The following is a 19,986-nucleotide window of genomic DNA, read 5'->3' on the forward strand; positions in this document are numbered from 1 at the left end:
GGTAACAAAAATGATTTGAACAACTATAGAGGCATTACCTTAACGTCATGCGTATCAAAATTTTCAACCGTTTGGTGTGTGACAGAATCTCAGTTTTTATTGAAAACAATGACATCCTTACGGAAGTTCAGGGAGGTTTTAGGAAAGACCACAGATGCGATGATCATATTTTCTCACTTAAGAGCATTATTGCCACACGTTCGGCGGAGAAGAAATCAACATATCTAGCCTTCCTGGACTTTCGTAAGGCATTTGACACTGTTTGGAGAGAAGGACTTCTCTCAATCGCTTGGAATATTGGTATAAGGGGCAAAGTCTGGAATGTTCTGGATAACCTGTATAAAAATGTTCAGTGTAATGTAAAGCTTGGTGATATCGAAACTGATTTATTTGATATTGAAGAAGGCCTGAAACAAGGCTGTGTTTTGTCCCCTGTTTTATTTTGTATTTACATTAATGAGTTGACAAAAATGTTTCATCACGATGAAAATGTTGGTATAAGTATTTTTAATGTCAAAATAAATTGTCTTTTCTGGGCTGATGATGTAGTTCTAATTGCAGATAATGAAACAGATCTTCAGAAAATGCTTAATATTGCGAGTAATTTTTCGGAACGTTGGAAACTTGATTTCAATCACTCCAAATCTAATGTTGTTATTGTTGGTAAACGTAAGGATGAAAACAAAATTTGGAACCTGGGTAATAGTCGTATTCAAGAGGTCGACCACTATAAGTACCTTGGGTTTTACATTTCAAGAAATCTTTCAGACCATATTCATGCAAGTGAAATGATCAAGAAAGGGAACAGGTTAATTGGCTACATCAAATCAATTATCAATAGCCAAGATAACTTCAACAGAGTGTACTATGGTAATATTTTATGGAAAACCCTAGCTCTACCTGCCATCAATTACGCATGCTCAGTGTCCTCTTACAGTACGAGCGATTACAAGAGACTTGAAAATCTTCAGCTTCAAATGGCTAGGTCAATTCTTAGGGCCCCACGAAATACGCCCTCAGTAACACTATTAGGAGACTTAGGCTGGGATACGATTGAAAATTCACATAAGATCAGTAAAGTTAAGTACTTTGATCGTCTTATTAATATGGACTCTCATAGATGGCCTAAACTTCTTTTCAATGCAATTTTACAATTCACAATTCTAACAAGCACTTAAGATGGAATTGGATCGGTTGCATTGAAGAGACTCTAAATGACAGTGGTTTTGACCAAATCTTTCGGTCTGTGTATATTCATCAACCATCGTGGATTAGATTGTTTCAAGATGCAAATCAAGATCATTACAATAGAAGTTGGTACAATACAGCTTGTAATAAATCCTCATTGTGTGATTACATACGTTTTAAGAATAAGCCCAACCTGGAAAATTATCTTCAAGATAAATTGGATTTTTATGGTGCCAGCTTAAAGTTTAAGGCAAGATCAAATACACTGCCTCTAAACGGTAGAGTTGCCTCTTGGCATAATAGTAAAACTTCTGGTTTATGTGATTTGTGTCATAGTAATATAGAAGATATTAGGCATTTTATATTTTCTTGCCGAGTGTACAATGATATTCGTTCTAATGAGTTCAAAAGATTGAAGGAAAGTTTAGAAAGGAATGGTCTATTATATGTATGGGAATTATTTATTACAAGCAACATTGATGAGAAATTATTTATCTTGCTTGGGGTGACTGCACCCAATTTATACCAACTTTTCCTAGTGACTTAGTTCACACTGCTAATGTTTGTTTTGATGTCACATGTAAATCTTTACTGAAAAGAACATGGAAGGCACGTAATGATTTCCTTAAGTAATTAATTCTTCACCACACTGACTACAATCTTGTCTATTGTATAATGTATATATCCAGTTGATGTAGTTTTAAGTGGCTGGCACTCAGCTTCCACCCAGGGGCCAATTGGCTTTTGATGCTGGCTTTATTTGCTTCATTCTTTTTTCCCCACTTTTGACCCACGGGCGGACGATGAATGCAAGCCAAAGCTTTAGTATTATTCTTAGTATTTTTACTTTAGTATTTTAAGTATTCTTTTTTAGTATTTCTGTTTGTATTGTTAACTTTTGTAAATACTTTCAGTATCATCTTTTAATTCTTGTTAACTTTTGTTTATATGGATGCACCACCAAGACGGTGGGTGCCGCTGTTATAAAAGCGTTTTCCAAATAAATAAATAAATAAATAAATAAAGTATCTCTACTGGAGAAAAGAAAATGTAAACGAACAAACAAGCGAATTATGGTACTTTAGGGGGGAACCACTCCTAATAAAATGGTTGTAAAATTTACCCCTCAAACTTGTAGAAAAACAAAACTCTAGATTGCACACAATGATTATATTTTCAAATAAAATAATAATGTGCATTAAATTTAGTATAAGAACCTAAAGAGAAATGTATCCTTTAATGAAGTTACTTTCTTCCCCCTCATGCCCTTACGTTTTATCGCTATAATTAATATGAAGCCGGACCCCGGGTTACTTATCTAATGCACGTAATACACATTGGCGCTGCATTGTACAATATTGAGTGTGTTTCATTGGGAAATCGCCATTAAAGTTTCTAGAGGAAGCCAAAACGTTTTCTCAATACTGTGGCTTAAGCTGGAATGGATCGCCGAACCAGAAGGCGAATATGGGAAGCTAAACGGGCTGCTAGACCGGGTGAGTATGCGTGTCGTCGATGACGATGTACTTACAATATTGTGTAACTGCGGAATTCTGCACCATTGACATTGCATAGTTCTTGAGTTATTGTAAGACTATTAAACTGGATAGGTCATCTATACAGACATGCCAGAAGAAACTCCAGCACGTCACGCCCTAACTGATTTTCAAAGAAAAACTAAACTTTTTAAAGATTTTAAAAAGGGGGTCATCAGGTAGAAAATTTTGAAAAATGGAGCAAAATTCTATTTCCTTGTTTCAAATTTCCAATACAAATTTGTTGAAATAAGAGAATTTGGAAGTTTCGGCATTATTTTGTGGCATTTTGATGATGCTATTCTAGAAAAAAGCCGGAGGTTATTGGGTAAGCCACAAGCAAAAAAGGGGGGTCATTGGGGTAACCGCAACTAAAAAGGGGGGTCATCGGGTATAGTCGACTTCAAAAGAGGGGGACTATTGACACATACCGTCACTTCCAAAGTTGAGTGCCCCGGGCCCGGGCAGGCATTAGCCCGATGATGATGCGAGCAAGAAATTGTGCCGTAATTATTTGAACGTTCATTGGGCAGAGGCGCCCTATTTTACGTTAGCTTTGGACGTACATTTACGGTAATTATTTTGTTGATTTTTCGCCCAGGGGTAAAGTCGGGTGAAAAATAAATGAAATAATTAAATATCCAAATTAGCTGACGCTAGGGCGTCTCTGCCTAATGTTCTGTAGTGTTCCTAAAGCCTTACGCATGGTCATTTTATTCCGCCATGTTTATTGTTTTGAGATCAGGGCCAAAGTACTTAGGCTACACAACGTGCACAGCTCTGACAATTTCCCACAATGCCTTGCGCATTTCCAGAAGAAGGCCTGGCGATTTTCCCACATTTCCGGTAAAATTGTCAACAACACCTGACGTTTCGATAGGGAAAATGGAGATAGCGAAGTCGCATTTTACATCAAACAGCTGCAAGAGTAAAACGTTCTGAAGGATCGGTAATGATTAACAGCTGGTCTGTTGTATTTGAAGTGCATATTGAAGTTTGTAAGTTTGTGACTTTGTATGTTTAATGCAATTGATATTCTAGGAAGCTTAAATTGGCAGGCTCTCATGCAATGTGTCTGACTCTCTTACGAATATATGTGGACGTTCAGGGCAAGTCATACTGAAGTATGACTTGCCCACACAGGGTATAGTCCGGAAGTAGATGAACTAGAACTAGTATGGCTATAATATAGAGTATGCTAGGTGAATTCAAATTTGCCATCAAACTGCATCATTTTACATATCAAATTAAAGCCCTTGACTTGAGTAAAGAAAGCCAAAACTGAAAACACTTTTGTCATAGCACTTTCCGTAAAAGTTACATCTTGTCAAATATTGACTTTCATCAAAAAGATTCTGCTAGCAAAATTCCCCAAAACGGCATTTAGGGGTGTTTCTAGATCTTAGTATCATGGCGATAGCAGCTTTTTTTAATGGAAACTGCTATCAAAATCCCTCTAAAATTCCATGTGCGACTTGATTATCACCATAAAAAATCATATATTTGGGTCAAGTGAAGTATAGAAAACATATTTATGTAGGTTTCCTTCACCGACCTATTCTCGAACAAAAATTCAAATTTCTATGTAAATATGCATTGTGTTTGGGCCCCGGTCTCGGCGAATTTCGCTGACTAGCAAATGTGTTAACTAAGGTTTGCCTGGGATATCTATATAATAAGGGCCGGCATCTGCACCGTTTTTTGATGTCGACATATTTTGTATCTTCACGTCGACAGTGTGTCGACATACATTTGGTAGGTATGCCAGGCAAACCTTAATTAATAGGTATGCCAGGTGAATTCAAATTTGCCAACAAATTGCATCATTTTATATATCAAATTAAAGCCCTTGAGTAAAGAAAGCCAAAACTGAAAACCTTTTTGTCATAGCACTTTCTGTAGCAAAGTTACATCTTGTCAAAGACTTTCATCAAAAAGATTCAGCTAACAAAACATAAAAACAGCATTTCGGTGGTGTTTCTAGATCGTAGTCTCATGATGATAGCAGCTTTTCTATGTGGAACTGCTATCAAAATCCTCTAAAATTCCATGTGCGAGTGTCTCATCACCATAAAAAATCATATATTTGGGTCAAGTGAAGTATACATGCAGACAACATGTTTATGTAGGTTTCCTTGACCTGGCTGTTCTTTTAAATTTCTATGTAAATATGTATTGAGTTCTAGGTGAATTTGGCTGACAAGCAAATGTGTTAACTAAGGTTTGCCTGGCATCTCTACCGAGTTGCAAAACTTTTCTTGATAAAAACTCAAACGGTGGTGATGCAACTGCAAATTTCACTTTTGCAAACCTAATCATTCCCCGAGTTACGCTGCATATTCACCAGGGGTAGCGCTAGGTTTTCAAACAAGGGGTCAAAAATTTGAAATTTTGTGAAACAATGGATCCAACACAATAGAAATAAAGGGTTCAAATGACCCCTTAGCAACCTCTGAATGATAATTTTGTGCGCCAAAAGCTACAAGAATGCGCCTATGACCCCATGGCGGCATGGCGCAAGTTAGCGCGCTATCCCTGATATTCACCTCACTTTTTGCCAATCTTGGTGATTAAAGTCTAAAAATGAGCAAAAATACCTTAAAAAATATCCAGGGACCTCAAAATAGTGAGCATCAGTTACTATGTCCGCCTGACAACTACATCGCGTCAAACAAAAAAATCTTGCGTCTTCGCGTATCAACACGCCGCGTCAAACAAAAAAACGCGTATTATTTAGTTCGCGTCATCTTGATTAACACAGGAAAATCAAAATGAGTAAGGAGAGTGCATGGTAGCTCCTTCAATGTCAAACACTGATTTCCAAGGAGGCTCTGCATTGACTGTATTGAATATCGCCCAACCCGTTGACCATATTTTGTAAACCATAGTAACTCTGGCAACCCTCCTTCTTGTCTGTCTAGAGTAGACTGCCAGTTAAGATCTGCCATCAACTGGGTGACAGTGCCAGGCATACAGCTGTATTAATTTGCACAGAAGCAAGCCACCTGTGTTTGAACCTCTTCCAGGGCATTAATATTGTGTGGATGATGCTGAGACTTTGACTGTTTGGATATATTGTAAATAGGCCCTATGTTAGTTTTTCTGCGTCTCAGTCTTTAGTCCATGGGAAGAACTTCACTTTGGGAACCCTTGCCGTCCCTTGGCCTTTACAGCTAGCAACTGTATGTGTGAGAAATCGCACATTGAAAAAGAACTCATTAAAACCTTTTCATTTTGATTTCTGTTCTTCTTCCAGAGTTGAAAACGCCTTTTGATTGGGAAAAACTGAATCACTACCAGCACTTTGACTGTTCCTTGAAAGCTGTGAAGGATACGACCATAAGGGTGGATGCATCTCAAGTCTCTAACCAAGAATTCATTGACAAATATGAGCTACCTGGTATACCGTGTGTAGTTATCAACGATCAGAGAGGATGGCAGGCACAGAAGAAGTGGACCTCAGAGGTATGAGGTTTTTTTAATGATCATGTGAATGAAGAGTTGATGCAATTTTGCAGTTCATGTATGTATGCCATTTGTTGTTTTGGGCTAAAACAAAAGTTTCTCTCCTGTTGGCAGTGCAAATGTTTTGTTTCTGGGGCAATTTTACAACATTTTTATTTTATTTGAGAAATTCAGCAGGGATGTAAGTTTGTAGGATTAATCCTGAATTCAGGATTTTTTTGTGTCCAAATTTCCGCACTTTTATTTATTATCAGCCCGTTTTGGAGCTTTTTAGCCCAAATTCACACGCTTTTTCCAGGTTTTTCCAGATTTTTTCTTCAGGCCTACTTACATGTACATGTACATCCCTGATTCAGACAAAAATAATATATTTTTTCCAGCCAGTTGCCAATAAGCCTGACATTTGTAATACCCGGGATTGGAAATTGATTCCGCTCGAAAATTGTGCACCGGCCACCGGGGTACAAAATACAGAGAGGAATGAAAATGAAATTGTTACCATCATCATCTTACATATTATGTGGTTTTATACTCAATATTTACAGCGCCTTGCCAAGAAGTATCGCAACCAAAAGTTCAAGTGTGGAGAAGATGACGAAGGATACTCAGTGAAGATGAAAATGAAATATTATGTCAAGTATATGCAGCACTGTCCCGATGATAGCCCATTGTATATATTTGACAGCAGTTTTGGTGATGTAAGTTATTCTATTTTAGTACTTGTAGTATTTGTAAGTATTCTTTGTCAGTGGGTGTAGTTTAGTTAGTAAGTGACAACTTTAATTTGCTGTAGAAGTATGGTACCGTAGTGATATAACACTAACAGGATTACTTACCATAGCATTGGGTCTACACTATTCTTGACTGTATTGCCTAGCACTAGACATTATGCAATTCCTCTGCATTGCACCATAGATTATCAAAGAACAGGGATAAAGACCTGCCAGGTCATAATTCTATAGAAACCATGGACGAAAAAGATAACAGACCGCGTACAAGCAGTCAAAGTCTCAGCATCACCCAATAATGAGGGCCGATTGTTTCATGAAATGCGTCAGGCAAAATTGCTACGCACGTACCACGTATTTTTATGGTCTATTGCGTAATCGTGAAAGCACGCAACGCTATATTGCGTATACGCGAATGCACACAACGCTGGCGAGATTGACACGGTACACTTGAACAATCGGCCCTCATGAATATGCGAGAATCCACAGTATACAATGCACATGGACTTTGACTGTTGATACTTGGTCTGTAGTGGTCTATGATAGAAATAGACATGTGATTAGTGCAGGGCAATACATTCAAAAATAGTGAAGACCCTTCTCTATGGTAATTAATCCTGTTGCATGCTGCTACAGCAAATTGGTTTCTTGGGTGTCGTCTATGAAGCTATAAGGAAGACTGGCATTTTGTTGAAAATATGGCAGAGTCAGGACATGTCTTGTGTAACCTCTTAATTGGTGTTTGTAGCATAAATGTGCAATCATAACTTCCAACAGAGAATCGATCTACATTGAAGTAGGACATCAGGCATTCTCAACAAAGTTAAGAGAAGCTATATCCATGAGAGCGGAGAGACTAATGGGTGCGGGGTCAAGTGCGTCGCCTAGCACTTTAGGTGGATTGCATGGGCAACATCCGACAGGGGTCCAGGGGCAGCGTGTCCAGAAGCTTATGGATTTGAGGAGTTTTGAGTGGCACATAGCTGCCCTTATGGGCTATATAGGTTGCTATGTGCACACTAGTTTCTGCATGTTCCAATTTACATAGATTTCCTCACTAACGCTGCATCTGTCGGTGAACCACTAGGAATCATGCGGTCCTCCATATTAGCATGTAGTCATGTGCACTGCCAGTTGAGTCGAGAAGGTCCGATCTAGAAAATGGTAAAACTAACATCCTGTTTGAGGAGTCAGTGAAACTGAATCATTGTACCCTAATGATTCACAAGACTATACAAATGTAGATTTTATCGATAAAATGGAACTGGCTTAGCATAGAATTCTTAGGTGGCGGAGTTTAGGCATCTCTGGAACTATAATATTAATTACACCTGATGGGGAACTCTCAAATTTGCATTACATGTATATACATTGTAGCGCTAATAATGTCCATTGAAATGATTTTGCATACATGTAACACCTTCTCACATAATGTTTGCTTCATCAGCATCCAAAGGGAAAGAAACTTTTAGAAGACTACGAAATACCTCAGTACTTTCGTGATGATCTATTTAAGTATGCAGGCGAGGAGAAGCGCCCTCCATACCGGTGGTTTGTGATGGGACCAGCCAGATCGGGTACAGGAATTCATATAGATCCGCTTGGAACTAGTGCCTGGAATGCACTTGTAAAAGGACACAAAAGGTATGTGGATCTATGTCAGATTTGTCGGTCTGGTTTATTTTTGGAAAACTAACTTTTTCAGGAAAATAATAAAAGTTTGGCCAAAATGAGAAAGTAATGTGGGCGGGTGATGGGAAACTTTGTATCAACTTTCATTGCCTAATTTGTACTTCACGCATTTGTATTTTCAAAGTAGCTATTGCAAAAATAATAAAATGTAGTTCTTTGTAAAAACAAGTGAAACAGTTCCAAATTGATGAAGCACAAACACTTATTTGAGAGTGTGAAAATGTCCACTTCAGTCCCTATTATAAATCACTAGTCCCTCAGATTAGTTTTCAGTCATGAAATTGTGGCAGATTGTAATTTTTCAAACAAAAAATAGAATTCAAAAGCACCATTTCGAAGTGAATGTGTGATGTGCACCCTTTCAGTCATGCAAGAAGGGAAATAACTCTAATCAAGCAAGAGCCGGGTCAATTTCTGTCCACAGTAGACGCTATGTCTTATTTTGGTGTATTTTTGCAGCCTCGAAATGATAACCATAGAATCCCGCTTGTCGAAAGAAGATATAAGCAAGAGTATCTGCACTTCTGGTGGGATCCGCACAAGATCCATCCACTATTTGTGGCTCAGAGGCTAATCTTGTGAAGTACTGTAGGAAATTCATGATCTTGAACACAGTAATAGTCTCCGAGTGTCCTGCTTGGTTAACATTGCCCTACTTTTTGAGAGCTAGTTACAGTTACTATTTCTGAGTACTACAGTCAGTCTACTCTGAAGTACAAAGTACCGACACGGACGCACACACTGTGCCGAGTTTGAAGGCACGCATACCTGCAGCAGAGACGCAACACTACGCAGCGCACGTTGTCACTTTGTACTTGAGTGGACAAACTGTATACATAACAATCCCATTGATACAGATATGTTGGTATTTCTTGTATTGCATGATGTTAAGGGTGCACATCATAAAATGTGACTTGGTTTGGAAATGGGTCCAGAGTTTTTTAATGATTTATTTGGTCATTTTGTGTTGTTCCAGGTGGTGCATGTTCCCTACTCATGTCCCAAAGGATCTTCTGAAAGTGCAACCTGAAGAGGGCGGTAAGCAGCGCGATGAAGCCATCACATGGTTCAAAACAATTTATCCAAAGACTCAGCTACCTAGTTGGCCTTCAGACTGTATACCTGTAAGTATCATCTCTGGGTGACCCTGTCCCTCCTCCACTGCCACCTCCAATCAAGCCATTCTTCAGTGTGAAGTTGTGAACTTAGCATCAGTAGCTTGGGAGACCTTCAGTTCCCTTTGAATGTCTTCAAATTCTTGCCTAATTTCCCAGATGAACATGCACAGTATTGGGATAGGTGACTCTATTTGAAATATACACCAGTCTTTGTGGAAGATTAAGGCCATGTCTTCCAATGTGGATGTTTGAATTTCATCTGGTATGCTCATTGTCTATCCTCCTCTTTGAAATTGAAATACTGCAGGGACCTGTGGTCCTCCATAGAGGGTGTATGAATTTCAACTTGAATTGCCCATTGTTTATCTTCCTCTTTAGATTGAAATACTGCAGGGACTTGTGTTCCTCTGAAGGGGGTGTATGACTTTCAAATGGAATAGCTCATTGCCTTTTTCAAATTGAAATACTGCAGGGACCTGTGTCCCTCCATAGGGTGGTGTATGAATTTCAACTTGAATTGCCCATTGTTTATCCTCTTTCAAATTGAAATACTGCAGGAACCTGTGTCTCTCCATATACAGGGTGTATGAATTGCAACTGGAATTGCCCATTGTTTATCTTCCTCTTTGGATTGAAATACTGCAGGGACCTGTGTCCCTCTATAGGGGCTGTATGAATTTCAACTGGAATTACCCATTGTTTATCCTTCTCTTTCAAATTGAAATACTGCAGGGACCTATTATCCCTCCATAGGGGGTGTATGAATTCAATTGGAATTGCCCATTGTTTATCCTCTTTCAAATTGAAATACTGCAGGGGGTCGTATGTCATGAACTGGGTACAAAAAATATTACACACTGAAAAATGACATAAACGTCACTAATATGTACTGAAGTAAGCATAACTTTTATTCCTTACATTTAAAGTGTATACAAGTATACATTTTTGGAAAGCTTATACTACATGGATGTTAGATATGGCAAAAAAAGATCCAATATTCAGGGTGGGTAAAATTCCTATAGGGTGTAATATAAAAAAAAATACATATTTTGTAATTTTGATATACCTGGGTCATCTTTTTCTCCCAAAATGTGCATGTCAAAACAGATGTGGATATTGAAAGATAGGACAATGGCCCACAAAAAAATAATAAAGTGGGCGACTGGTGGTGTTCTGTGTTGAACATACAGGGTGGTCAAATTTGCCTAGATATTTTTGATGCAAAAATTATTTTGAAGATTAACTTCTTTATTCAAGGAGCAGTCCTATATTTCATCACTGAAAATGTAAATTAGAAAGAGAAATACATATGTCATGGGTTTCTGCCCACAGTTATACTCAAATATTAAGTATACAGGGTGATCAGCATATTATACAGGGTGATCTGTGTATGTTTGACTCGTTAGTACGAAATTCATCAAAATCAAACAGGTTTAATGTAGTAAGTGTAGTTATGGAATATACAAACTTCATTTTCTTCTATGTAATTAAATGGCTCTTTGTACACCGGTGCAAATTGTCATCTCTATGCAAAATGGTACTATACAGGGTGACTTTAAATATGGTATATTATTAGGCGGATATTGAGCACATAAAATTTCTTCATGGTCTTGAACCTGAAGTACAAATTTATTGTTTTCATGTATCATATATATCTATTCCAACATAAAGAACACAACCTGTTGGAATAACCACATTTGAATCATGCTTAGCTTGATACACCCTTTCCTGTTTGATTTAACATACTGAATTCCCTACACTTGTCGCTCAAATGCAACAGATTTGATCTCAGGTGACAAACAACTTCCACTGGTCATTAAATTTGATAATAAATGCTTAATTCTTTATCTTAAATATTTTAAATATCAAAGTAATTAAAAGGAGATGGATATTTATGAAATAAAGTTAAAATCAAGTTAATCCAAGCTTCTACCTTGTTTTGTGGGATATGTGTGAGCGCAGAATGGCCGGACAAGGCGGACATTGCCAAAAGGTGGTCAAAATTTGTATCTAATTAACATCCAATTAACTAATTAATTAATTGCATTAATGCACATTATGTTTGCATCATAAGTTAGATCTATCATTCAGTGAAGTGCATGTGAAATCAGAGCCCCACAGGTGTTTCACTTCTCTACTTATGTAAATTTATAGGCGACTCATTTTAGCCCTGTTTGTGTGCAATGTCTATGGAATCCCCACTGCCGAATCCCCCACTGCCGAATCCCCCGTTACCTAATTGAATATTTGTTACTATAACTCTCACAATACTTGTCCAAATGGGCTGCAAATGGTTTTATTTTGTAGAGCAGACTTCTAGGAAAACATTGATACCAAATACTTTGAACATAGCCAAGTACTTTAAGAATAAACTAGAACGAAACTTGAAAAAAAAAGTTGAATTGTAATGAATCCCCCATTTTAGCGTACCCAGTTCATGACATACGACCAGGGACCTGTGTCCCTCCATAGGGGGTGTATGAATTCAACTGGAATTGCCCATTTTTTATCTTCCTCTTTTAGATTGAAATACTGCAGGGACCAGGAGAGACCGTCTTTGTACCAGGTGGATGGTGGCATGTGGTCATCAACCTGGATGAAACTATAGCTGTGACACAGAATTTCAGCAGTAGGACAAATTTCCCCATAGTGTGGCACAAGACCGTACGAGGCAGACCAAAGCTATCCAAGAAGTGGTATAATGCCCTTAAGGTAGGTGTACTGTACGTTTTGATTTTCAGCTCTTTTTCTGCATTTGCTCTGTACAAAAGTATAGGAGCTTTCCAAATTTTAGAGTTTTTCAGACTTTTCAATACCTGTTTTTAGAATTTTTTATCTGTGGTCACTCACACATATTAACAATACGTCGGTCGCAACACTGTGATGCCGATTCTGTGCCTAAATGTTGATTTTCGCTTTTTCACATACTGGCGCATGTTGATCGTACGTCAGTTTGTGAAACGGAAGCTATTGGATTCTTACAGAATTGTTAACATAGGTCAATTAATCAATTTAAGTTATTAATTAATTAAGTATATAGTTTACCTTTCTTACTTGGTGTACAACTTGAACTTAAAGAACTTGATATTTAAAACTGTTGGGCCAAGTTTCATAAAAATTACCAAAATCACTCTTATCTTGCAGACACTTAGTTTGGGTAGTTCTGAGCATGGTACGGGCTGAGTGAGCTAAATCTCAATCAATTTACCAGTACTTGACTAGACATCCTTGGAGGGTTCGATTTACTTTGAAAAATTTGCATAGCAATTTTTAGCGAAAACCTTATTTAGGCGATGTTCTTATAATATTAGTACCGGTATCTGTTTACATTGTAAAAAATTGCTATACAAGCTGAAATTTGTGTAGCAGGTTGTCCAAAATGGGGAGCATTTTGCTCCACGACACCAGTTAAATCGAACCCTGCATGATCCTTGCATACTTTTTTTTAGATTTGTTTGGATAAACTAACCTAGGATTTGAGCAAGAATTAATTTTATTTATCTTCACCAGAACTTTCATGGACTACTTTATTTGCCCTTTCTGGACCTTTATCGTCTAATATTTGTACTTTCTGGGTTTGGTGGGTTTCTAGTGTTAGCAGAAATGAGTAAAAAATGTTATAATGAAGCAGGTAGATATTCATTTATTTACCCCTTGTCATGATAGTGACCAGGGTCTTAGCTAGCCACCCGTCAGTTTGCTCCTGGGACGGGTAAATGTAATGCCTTTGACAGATGCTATATCATAAATTGTATGTTTTGAGAAGCTAATTGACCTTTTTAGTAGACCCAATTTGTATAACAAGGCCATATCAGCACATATTTGAACTCTTTGAACCCCCAATGGGCTATAGATGTCTGGTAAATATTTTAAAGGACAAATTAGGACAGGCAAATTTATTCAAATGACGGGCAACTCTCAATTTCTAGCTAAGACCCTGATAGTGACTTCATTTATCGTCTTGTTAATTGCAGCAATACCACCCAGAGTTAACAGCCGTAGCAGATGCAGTGGATCTTACCAAGTCATCTGGGCTTCAATCTGATAGTTCCAGCAGCAGTTCATCAAGTTCTAGTAGTAGTGGTGACAGCGCCTGCTCCTGTTGCGAAGGCAATGACTCACAGAGTGACAGAGAAAGGAGAAAGAAAAGGTAACAAAAATTACTTAATAGGAAGAGTCTTTTGTTTCTAAGGATGTTATTGTTACTAAGCTTTTGGTTTGGTCCCTAAACAGGTTTAAAATATGCCTGAAGAGAGAGATAATAATGAAAAAGCACCATTCACATCCAAGGTAGTTTAGGTTACAGTTTGGTTTCGGATTATGGAATTTATGAGATATGACACTCTGATCTCTAGGCTGAATCACAGAATACCTTAAAGCTATGATGTACAATTTCCATCAAATTTAAATTTTGTTATTCTTTACCCAAAATGCTGAAATAAAATTAGTAATAACTGCCGGGAAGGGTTTCTGAAAGCTGAAATAACAAGGTAAATTGAAAGAAACCCCACTGGCTATTGTGGACATTTAACATGGAGTTCTATGGGGGACTTAATGTCATAAATTTGCTCTATTGACCTATAAACACAACAAATTTTGCTGATTCCATTTAAAGGTGTAAGTTGGGACATGTGAAAACATTATAATTAAGGTTTGAAACATTTTTACCAATTTCATATTATAAGATCGTAAATTATGGCTTTAATAAAGCACTGATATTTGTCATAATTATATGCTAATTTAAATTAGATTTGCCAAAAACAAAAAAGACAAACAATGTACACAATTACGCCTATTGTATGTTCCAGCTCCAGTATGCCTCATTAATTTGCTTGGACCTTTGAATGTATTGTTAGCATGTTAATCGAGACAATTAATATATGCTGCTGTATTGTTAGGTAATAACAATTATAATTAAACTTGAAATTTTACTTCAATTCTCCCTTTTGAATTACCAGGAGAAAGCTTTCAAGCCATGACTCTTCATCGGACAGTCCCATCAGCAGCAGCTGTGAAACAACTCCAAGCCACACCTCCTTTGAACCCAGCCAACTAGAATCTCTACCTTCATTTGACACACACCTCCATCCACAACCAGTTGGAATCACTGGTGACGGCAGATGACACAGGCATCTTACTAGCTGGATCGGTGAACTTTGACCTTTACATTTGACCCTTGTGAATATTCTTGAATCTGTGCTTCTAATTGAGTGATATAATATGTTATGAGTAACTTGATTATTTAACCAGGTAATATAATAATTAAACTATTTGTATATTCAGAGTATGCATGAATCAAATGGAAAGAGAGAAATTCTTGATCAGAAAATAATATCAGTATTGTGGTTCAGCAGTTCTGAGCACAGAAGCTAGGAATTTGGCAAGAGTTTTAAGCATAGGATGATTAATGCCATTTAAGATTTGCTGAAATGGAGGCCATTTTCTCAAAATTTTCAACATTGTGCTTTGATAAACTGTAAAAGAGAAAGCTTTAATTGTGACAAAATGCAAGATATTTGAATACAAACTCTGGATCCCATATTAAAAATGGCCAACTGTTCCAACACTGAATCATGATCAATGTAAGTGTTGTAATAATACAGCTGTTTTATTTCATTGTACCTCAATAGATAGGTGTGTCTGAAAGAAATGTGCCATCAGAAATTTTAGTTTTTGAGTAGTTTTAATTATAAACAATGCCAGAATAGAACAGAATAGTGTTTGTTATTGCATAATATTTATTAAATAATATTGAAATACATTGAATTTTGAAAATTTACCCCTCCGTTCTGGAATTGCAGCATTTGACAATCACACCTCATTTTTAATCCAGTCCACGAATCATAAATATTGTGCATTGAAATTTTCATGCACAATACCACTGAATACCCAGTGCTTGATACTTCAGGTACAACTAATTGGACTATTCCATTTAAAATCCATACTCCCTCTGTGGAAGATTTAGCTAAAGTCTTCCACAGAGGGAGTATGAGTTTAGAATAGAATAGACATATGAGTTTCGAATAGAATAGACAATTAGGAAACTTCCATATGAAATACTCACTCCAGTTGTGGAAAATATAGGTAAAGCCATAATACAGGGGGAGTATGGTTTTCAAAATGATTAATTCTGACCAATTACATATGAAAAACATACTCCCCCTGTGGAAGATATTCCAAGAACAAAGCAGTCAAATTTTCAAATTCAAAACATGTACATGAAAGCTTTGTTATTATACAATTGCATAAATTATTTAATCTGTTTTGTTTCAGGAAATAAAATATTAAAAAGTACAATTTCCGATGGTACATTTCTTCCAGAGATGCCCTGTATTTTATTTCAATTAAATTCACATGGGAACTTTCTGATAGTGAAAACCAGTTATTATTTTTGTCATTTTGCAAAGAAATTGAAATTTGTCAGAAATGTTATATAATTGGTTGTACATTATCATGATTATTGCTGTAATCAAAAATTCTGCTAAATCTTGATTGTCCACATTCTATTATCTTCATTCTTCAGTGTTGCCAAAAATTTGACTAGTCTTGGTCCCAGCCAGTTTGTGTTCCTCCGTTACTAAACAAACTGTCTGGCGACAAGTTCTAAGTATGTCAAAAGTCTTGAAATCAAGGTTGGACTTACTTAGGACAACACAATACAATAGAGGTTATCCACTTCACTCATGTGTGACTTTTAACAAAAGGCGCTGGTTCCCGTAGTATTCCTCATTCAAACCAATTCAACGCACGACCTCGGGAAACAGTCATGGCTGAACATGCAAGTACTTCTTTTGAAAGTGCTAAACAAGGTATAGCAGTCGCTGATAGGATATGTAGCTTATAGAACACGGATAACCTCTGTGGAACCTTGTTGACTCAAAACACCTGATAACATGAAGAGTTCTTAAAGTCCCCAGCATTTACTTTTCTACATTATATAATGACACAATAACATAAATTCCTGTTAATTGAAACTAAAATCCAAGGTCTGACAATTTTGTGTTAGCTTGATTCCTTAAATAGTATTTGGCCTGATGTTGGAACTGTCAAGTTGTACCATATGGCATAATTATTATTTTTCATTTGTTGAAGAGCTTGATTGTCATTCATTCAGTATTACAATCCATCATGTAGTTTCATCAAGTTACTTTGTACAATTTTTGTATACAAATCGGGTCTTTCTTCTGGTTAAAACGTTTTTAAAGTGCGAGTTTGGTTGATTTAAATACATGTCCATTATAGTAAATCAGTTTCATGATATTGTTTTATGAAGAAGTTCTGAGCATAAGTTAGAACATGAAATTTTTTAATATTTTCTGTGAAAATCTTATAAAAAACATAAAAACATACTAAAAATGTAGTATATACAGAGTACTGACATTGAATGCACGGAGTGAAAAATGTAAAGAAACAGACAAATGGTTGTTTTTCTCAAGTTTACCAAGGAATAAAAATTAATCCTTTTGCAGAGCTTTACCCAGGTACTCTAGACCATCGCTTTTATCAAAGAAGCTCCGTTGGTCACTCAGATACAGGCACATATTTCATAATGGTGCCGCAAGTGAGAGTTCATTTTATTGGTGCCACAAAGCAGGTGGGATATATTTTCTGCTTAATAGTTTACTGAAATTTATACTTAGTTCATGATCAGTTTTTGTTATATTGTATATATATTTTGGTTTGAATAATGTGTTTTGTTTTTTTGCGTTAAAAATCTTGTTGAATTTGACATAAATAATAATTTATTTAAAAAAAATGATTGAATTACCTCTGACTCAACCAAATGATTACATGTATAAACAAAATGGACAGAAAGTTGGTGCAGGTGCAGATTAATTAACACAACACAAAAAGTAATTCTGCAGCTACAAAACCCCTCATAAGTCTCAACCTGCTCATGTTATGACAATTTGATTGACACAGTTGTGTGCTGCATCTTGTTAGCTCCAATTTGGTACCACATATGCTACCATATAAGCTCTAAATTGACAAAGATTGATACCAGTATATAAAATTTGGTGCATTTTCAAAAGTTGCAAATTGATCATGCAGTTGGAATTCTATGCATAGCCAGGCTCGTCTGTGACCAGCGGTCACCAGCCCCCTGTCGACTATCCCAAGTGCCCGGTTTAACAATTGGTAATTTCAACTCATGGATTACTACAATGCTTTACTGATGAATATGGTGCGTTTGATATGACCCATCGATTGTTTCAGGCTATGTCATTGTCCTGCTTCGCATTCACCTCTACAGGTCTGCATGCTCTTTTTTTTTTTAATTTGCAACTTTTACAAATGCACCGAATTTCATGTACTGGTATCAATCTTTGTCAATTTAGAGGTATTGGTAGCAAATGTGGTATCAAATTGGAGCTAACAAGATGCTGCACATGACTGTGTGACATAAGCTGGTTTAGATTTATGATGTGTTACGTAAACTCGTAAAGTCATAAACGCAGATTTTCTTTTTGCTTTGTGTTTATTTAGAGATGCCATTGCCACTCCTAAAAACAGCTATGATTTGGTGCTAATATGTTATCATGAATAATTTATGAACAAAAAGGAAGTTGTTGAAGTGATTACCAATTGAAGACCTGAGCGCAAGAAGACCTTAAGTCCGCTTGGCCCCTCAACATGTATACACTAAAGTAACGTATAGTTTCTTAGGGTTTTATAATGTTTAATACATGTTCCAGTGTGAAAACATCATGAAAGGTTGTGAAAGATTTGTTTTGGCCTCTGAACATGTATAAAACATTACCAAACTATACAAAACTATACGCAATTTTAGTGTATACATGTTGAGGGGCCAAGTGGACTTATGGTCTTCTTGCGCTCAAGTCTTCAATTATGGGCTATTCCAGTTGAAATACACACTCCCCCTATGGAAGACATATCCTTAATCTCCCACACAGGGAGTGTATAATTATTTCAAGTGGAATCACCCATTCACACACCCTTTGTGGGAGATTAAGGTCATGTCTTCCATAAGGATGTATAGGTTTCAAGTGGAATATATTTACCGTATTTCCTCAAATAACGCCCGTTGGGTTGCAATTTCAAACGGGGTGTTTATTTGAGGTAATTTTTAGAATGATAATTCCCGTTAAAATCATTAAGCAAAAAAGCGCTGAAATGACAAACTATGAACTAGAAACACTGACTTCTGGTTCGTTTCCGACCATGATTTTCGCTGATTATTGATGCTATTATCGACCATGTGAGCAACTTGGTAAGCTTACTACACAAGAAAGCATGAAAATATCGGCATTTTTTAAACATCTGGCTTGAAAAAAGTGGTGGGGGCGTTTATTTGAGGGGGGGCAACTTTTCGTGGAAATACGGCATCCAATGTAAAGGCGTCTTAAATGGACGAGTTGGTTTGATCATGATACCGTATTTTCTTGAATAATCGCCCCCCTTCAAATAAATGCCCCCACCACTTTTTTCCATCAAGATGTTTCAAAAATGCCGATCCATGCTATCTTGTGTAGTAAGCTTACCAAATTACACGCATGGTCGATAAGAGCGTCGATAATCAGCGAAAAATCCTGAGAGTGAAGCCGAAGTCAGTGTTTCTAGTTCGTCATTTCAGTGTGAGTTTAGCTTACCTTATGATTTTAATGGGAATTATTGTTCTAAAAATGACTTCTAATAAACGCCCCCATTTGGAAGCATTTATTTGAGGAAATACGGTATATTGCAAACATTACAGGATGGTTCAAATGTTTTATATTAGAAAACATGTAGTTGTAATGAAGTAATAATCAAGTGTTGTTATTTGAAGATAATGATTTTCTTTTTGTATTTTGAATTTGTGAACTATTAAATTATGACCAAGATCACTAATGAAAAACACTACAAAAACATGTAAAAATGTTATTGTAAAATATTTTGGCTAAACATATTTGTAAAATATTTTGTCAACACTTAAATAGCATTATGTTAGAATATTTTGCATCAAGTTTTCAAAAATGGTTTTTGCAATTTATTAAAACATTTTATACCCCTTATCGTTATATATCGTTTTATACCCCTTACCCGATATTTAAATGTTTTGTGGGATAGTTTGATTTAATCGGTGGCACAACGAACCAAGACAATCAATTTCATGTTTGGCCTGTTACAGCTGTCCTGGTGGGCCTGTTATAAGACAAAAGATTAATGCTGTAATTAATGTTATTAATTTTATATCCATATGAGATACGTTTGCATTTCATTTGACTTGGGGTAATCACATGATGGTAATGCAGGTGCCCT

The 19,986-nt window shown here is 36.7% G+C and overlaps 1 protein-coding gene across 1 annotated transcript; it reads left to right on the forward strand.

The window, feature by feature from the left end:
- The first annotated feature begins 2,499 nt into the window (after positions 1–2,499).
- Positions 2,500–15,731, forward strand: LOC140137596 (bifunctional arginine demethylase and lysyl-hydroxylase JMJD6-like). Its single transcript, XM_072159325.1, has 8 exons — positions 2,500–2,684; positions 5,980–6,188; positions 6,734–6,886; positions 8,364–8,560; positions 9,585–9,732; positions 12,250–12,438; positions 13,701–13,876; positions 14,685–15,731. The coding sequence occupies exons 1-8, from the start codon at positions 2,630–2,632 to the stop codon at positions 14,848–14,850; spliced, it is 1,293 nt and encodes a 430-aa protein (XP_072015426.1). The 5' UTR covers positions 2,500–2,629; the 3' UTR covers positions 14,851–15,731.
- The last annotated feature ends 4,255 nt before the right edge of the window (positions 15,732–19,986 follow it).

Source organism: Amphiura filiformis, chromosome 17 (genome assembly GCF_039555335.1).
Source record: "Amphiura filiformis chromosome 17, Afil_fr2py, whole genome shotgun sequence".
In the NCBI taxonomy this organism is placed as follows: Eukaryota; Metazoa; Echinodermata; class Ophiuroidea; order Amphilepidida; family Amphiuridae; genus Amphiura; species Amphiura filiformis.

Coding starts and splice junctions, on each gene's coding strand:
- LOC140137596 (XM_072159325.1), top strand. CDS start 2,630: ATGGATCGCCGAACCAGAAGGCGAATATGGGAAGCTAAACGGGCTGCT. Junction 6,887..8,363: donor TTGACAGCAGTTTTGGTGAT/GTAAGTTATTCT, acceptor TTGCTTCATCAG/CATCCAAAGGGAAAGAAACT. Junction 9,733..12,249: donor GGCCTTCAGACTGTATACCT/GTAAGTATCATC, acceptor TTCCTCTTTTAG/ATTGAAATACTGCAGGGACC.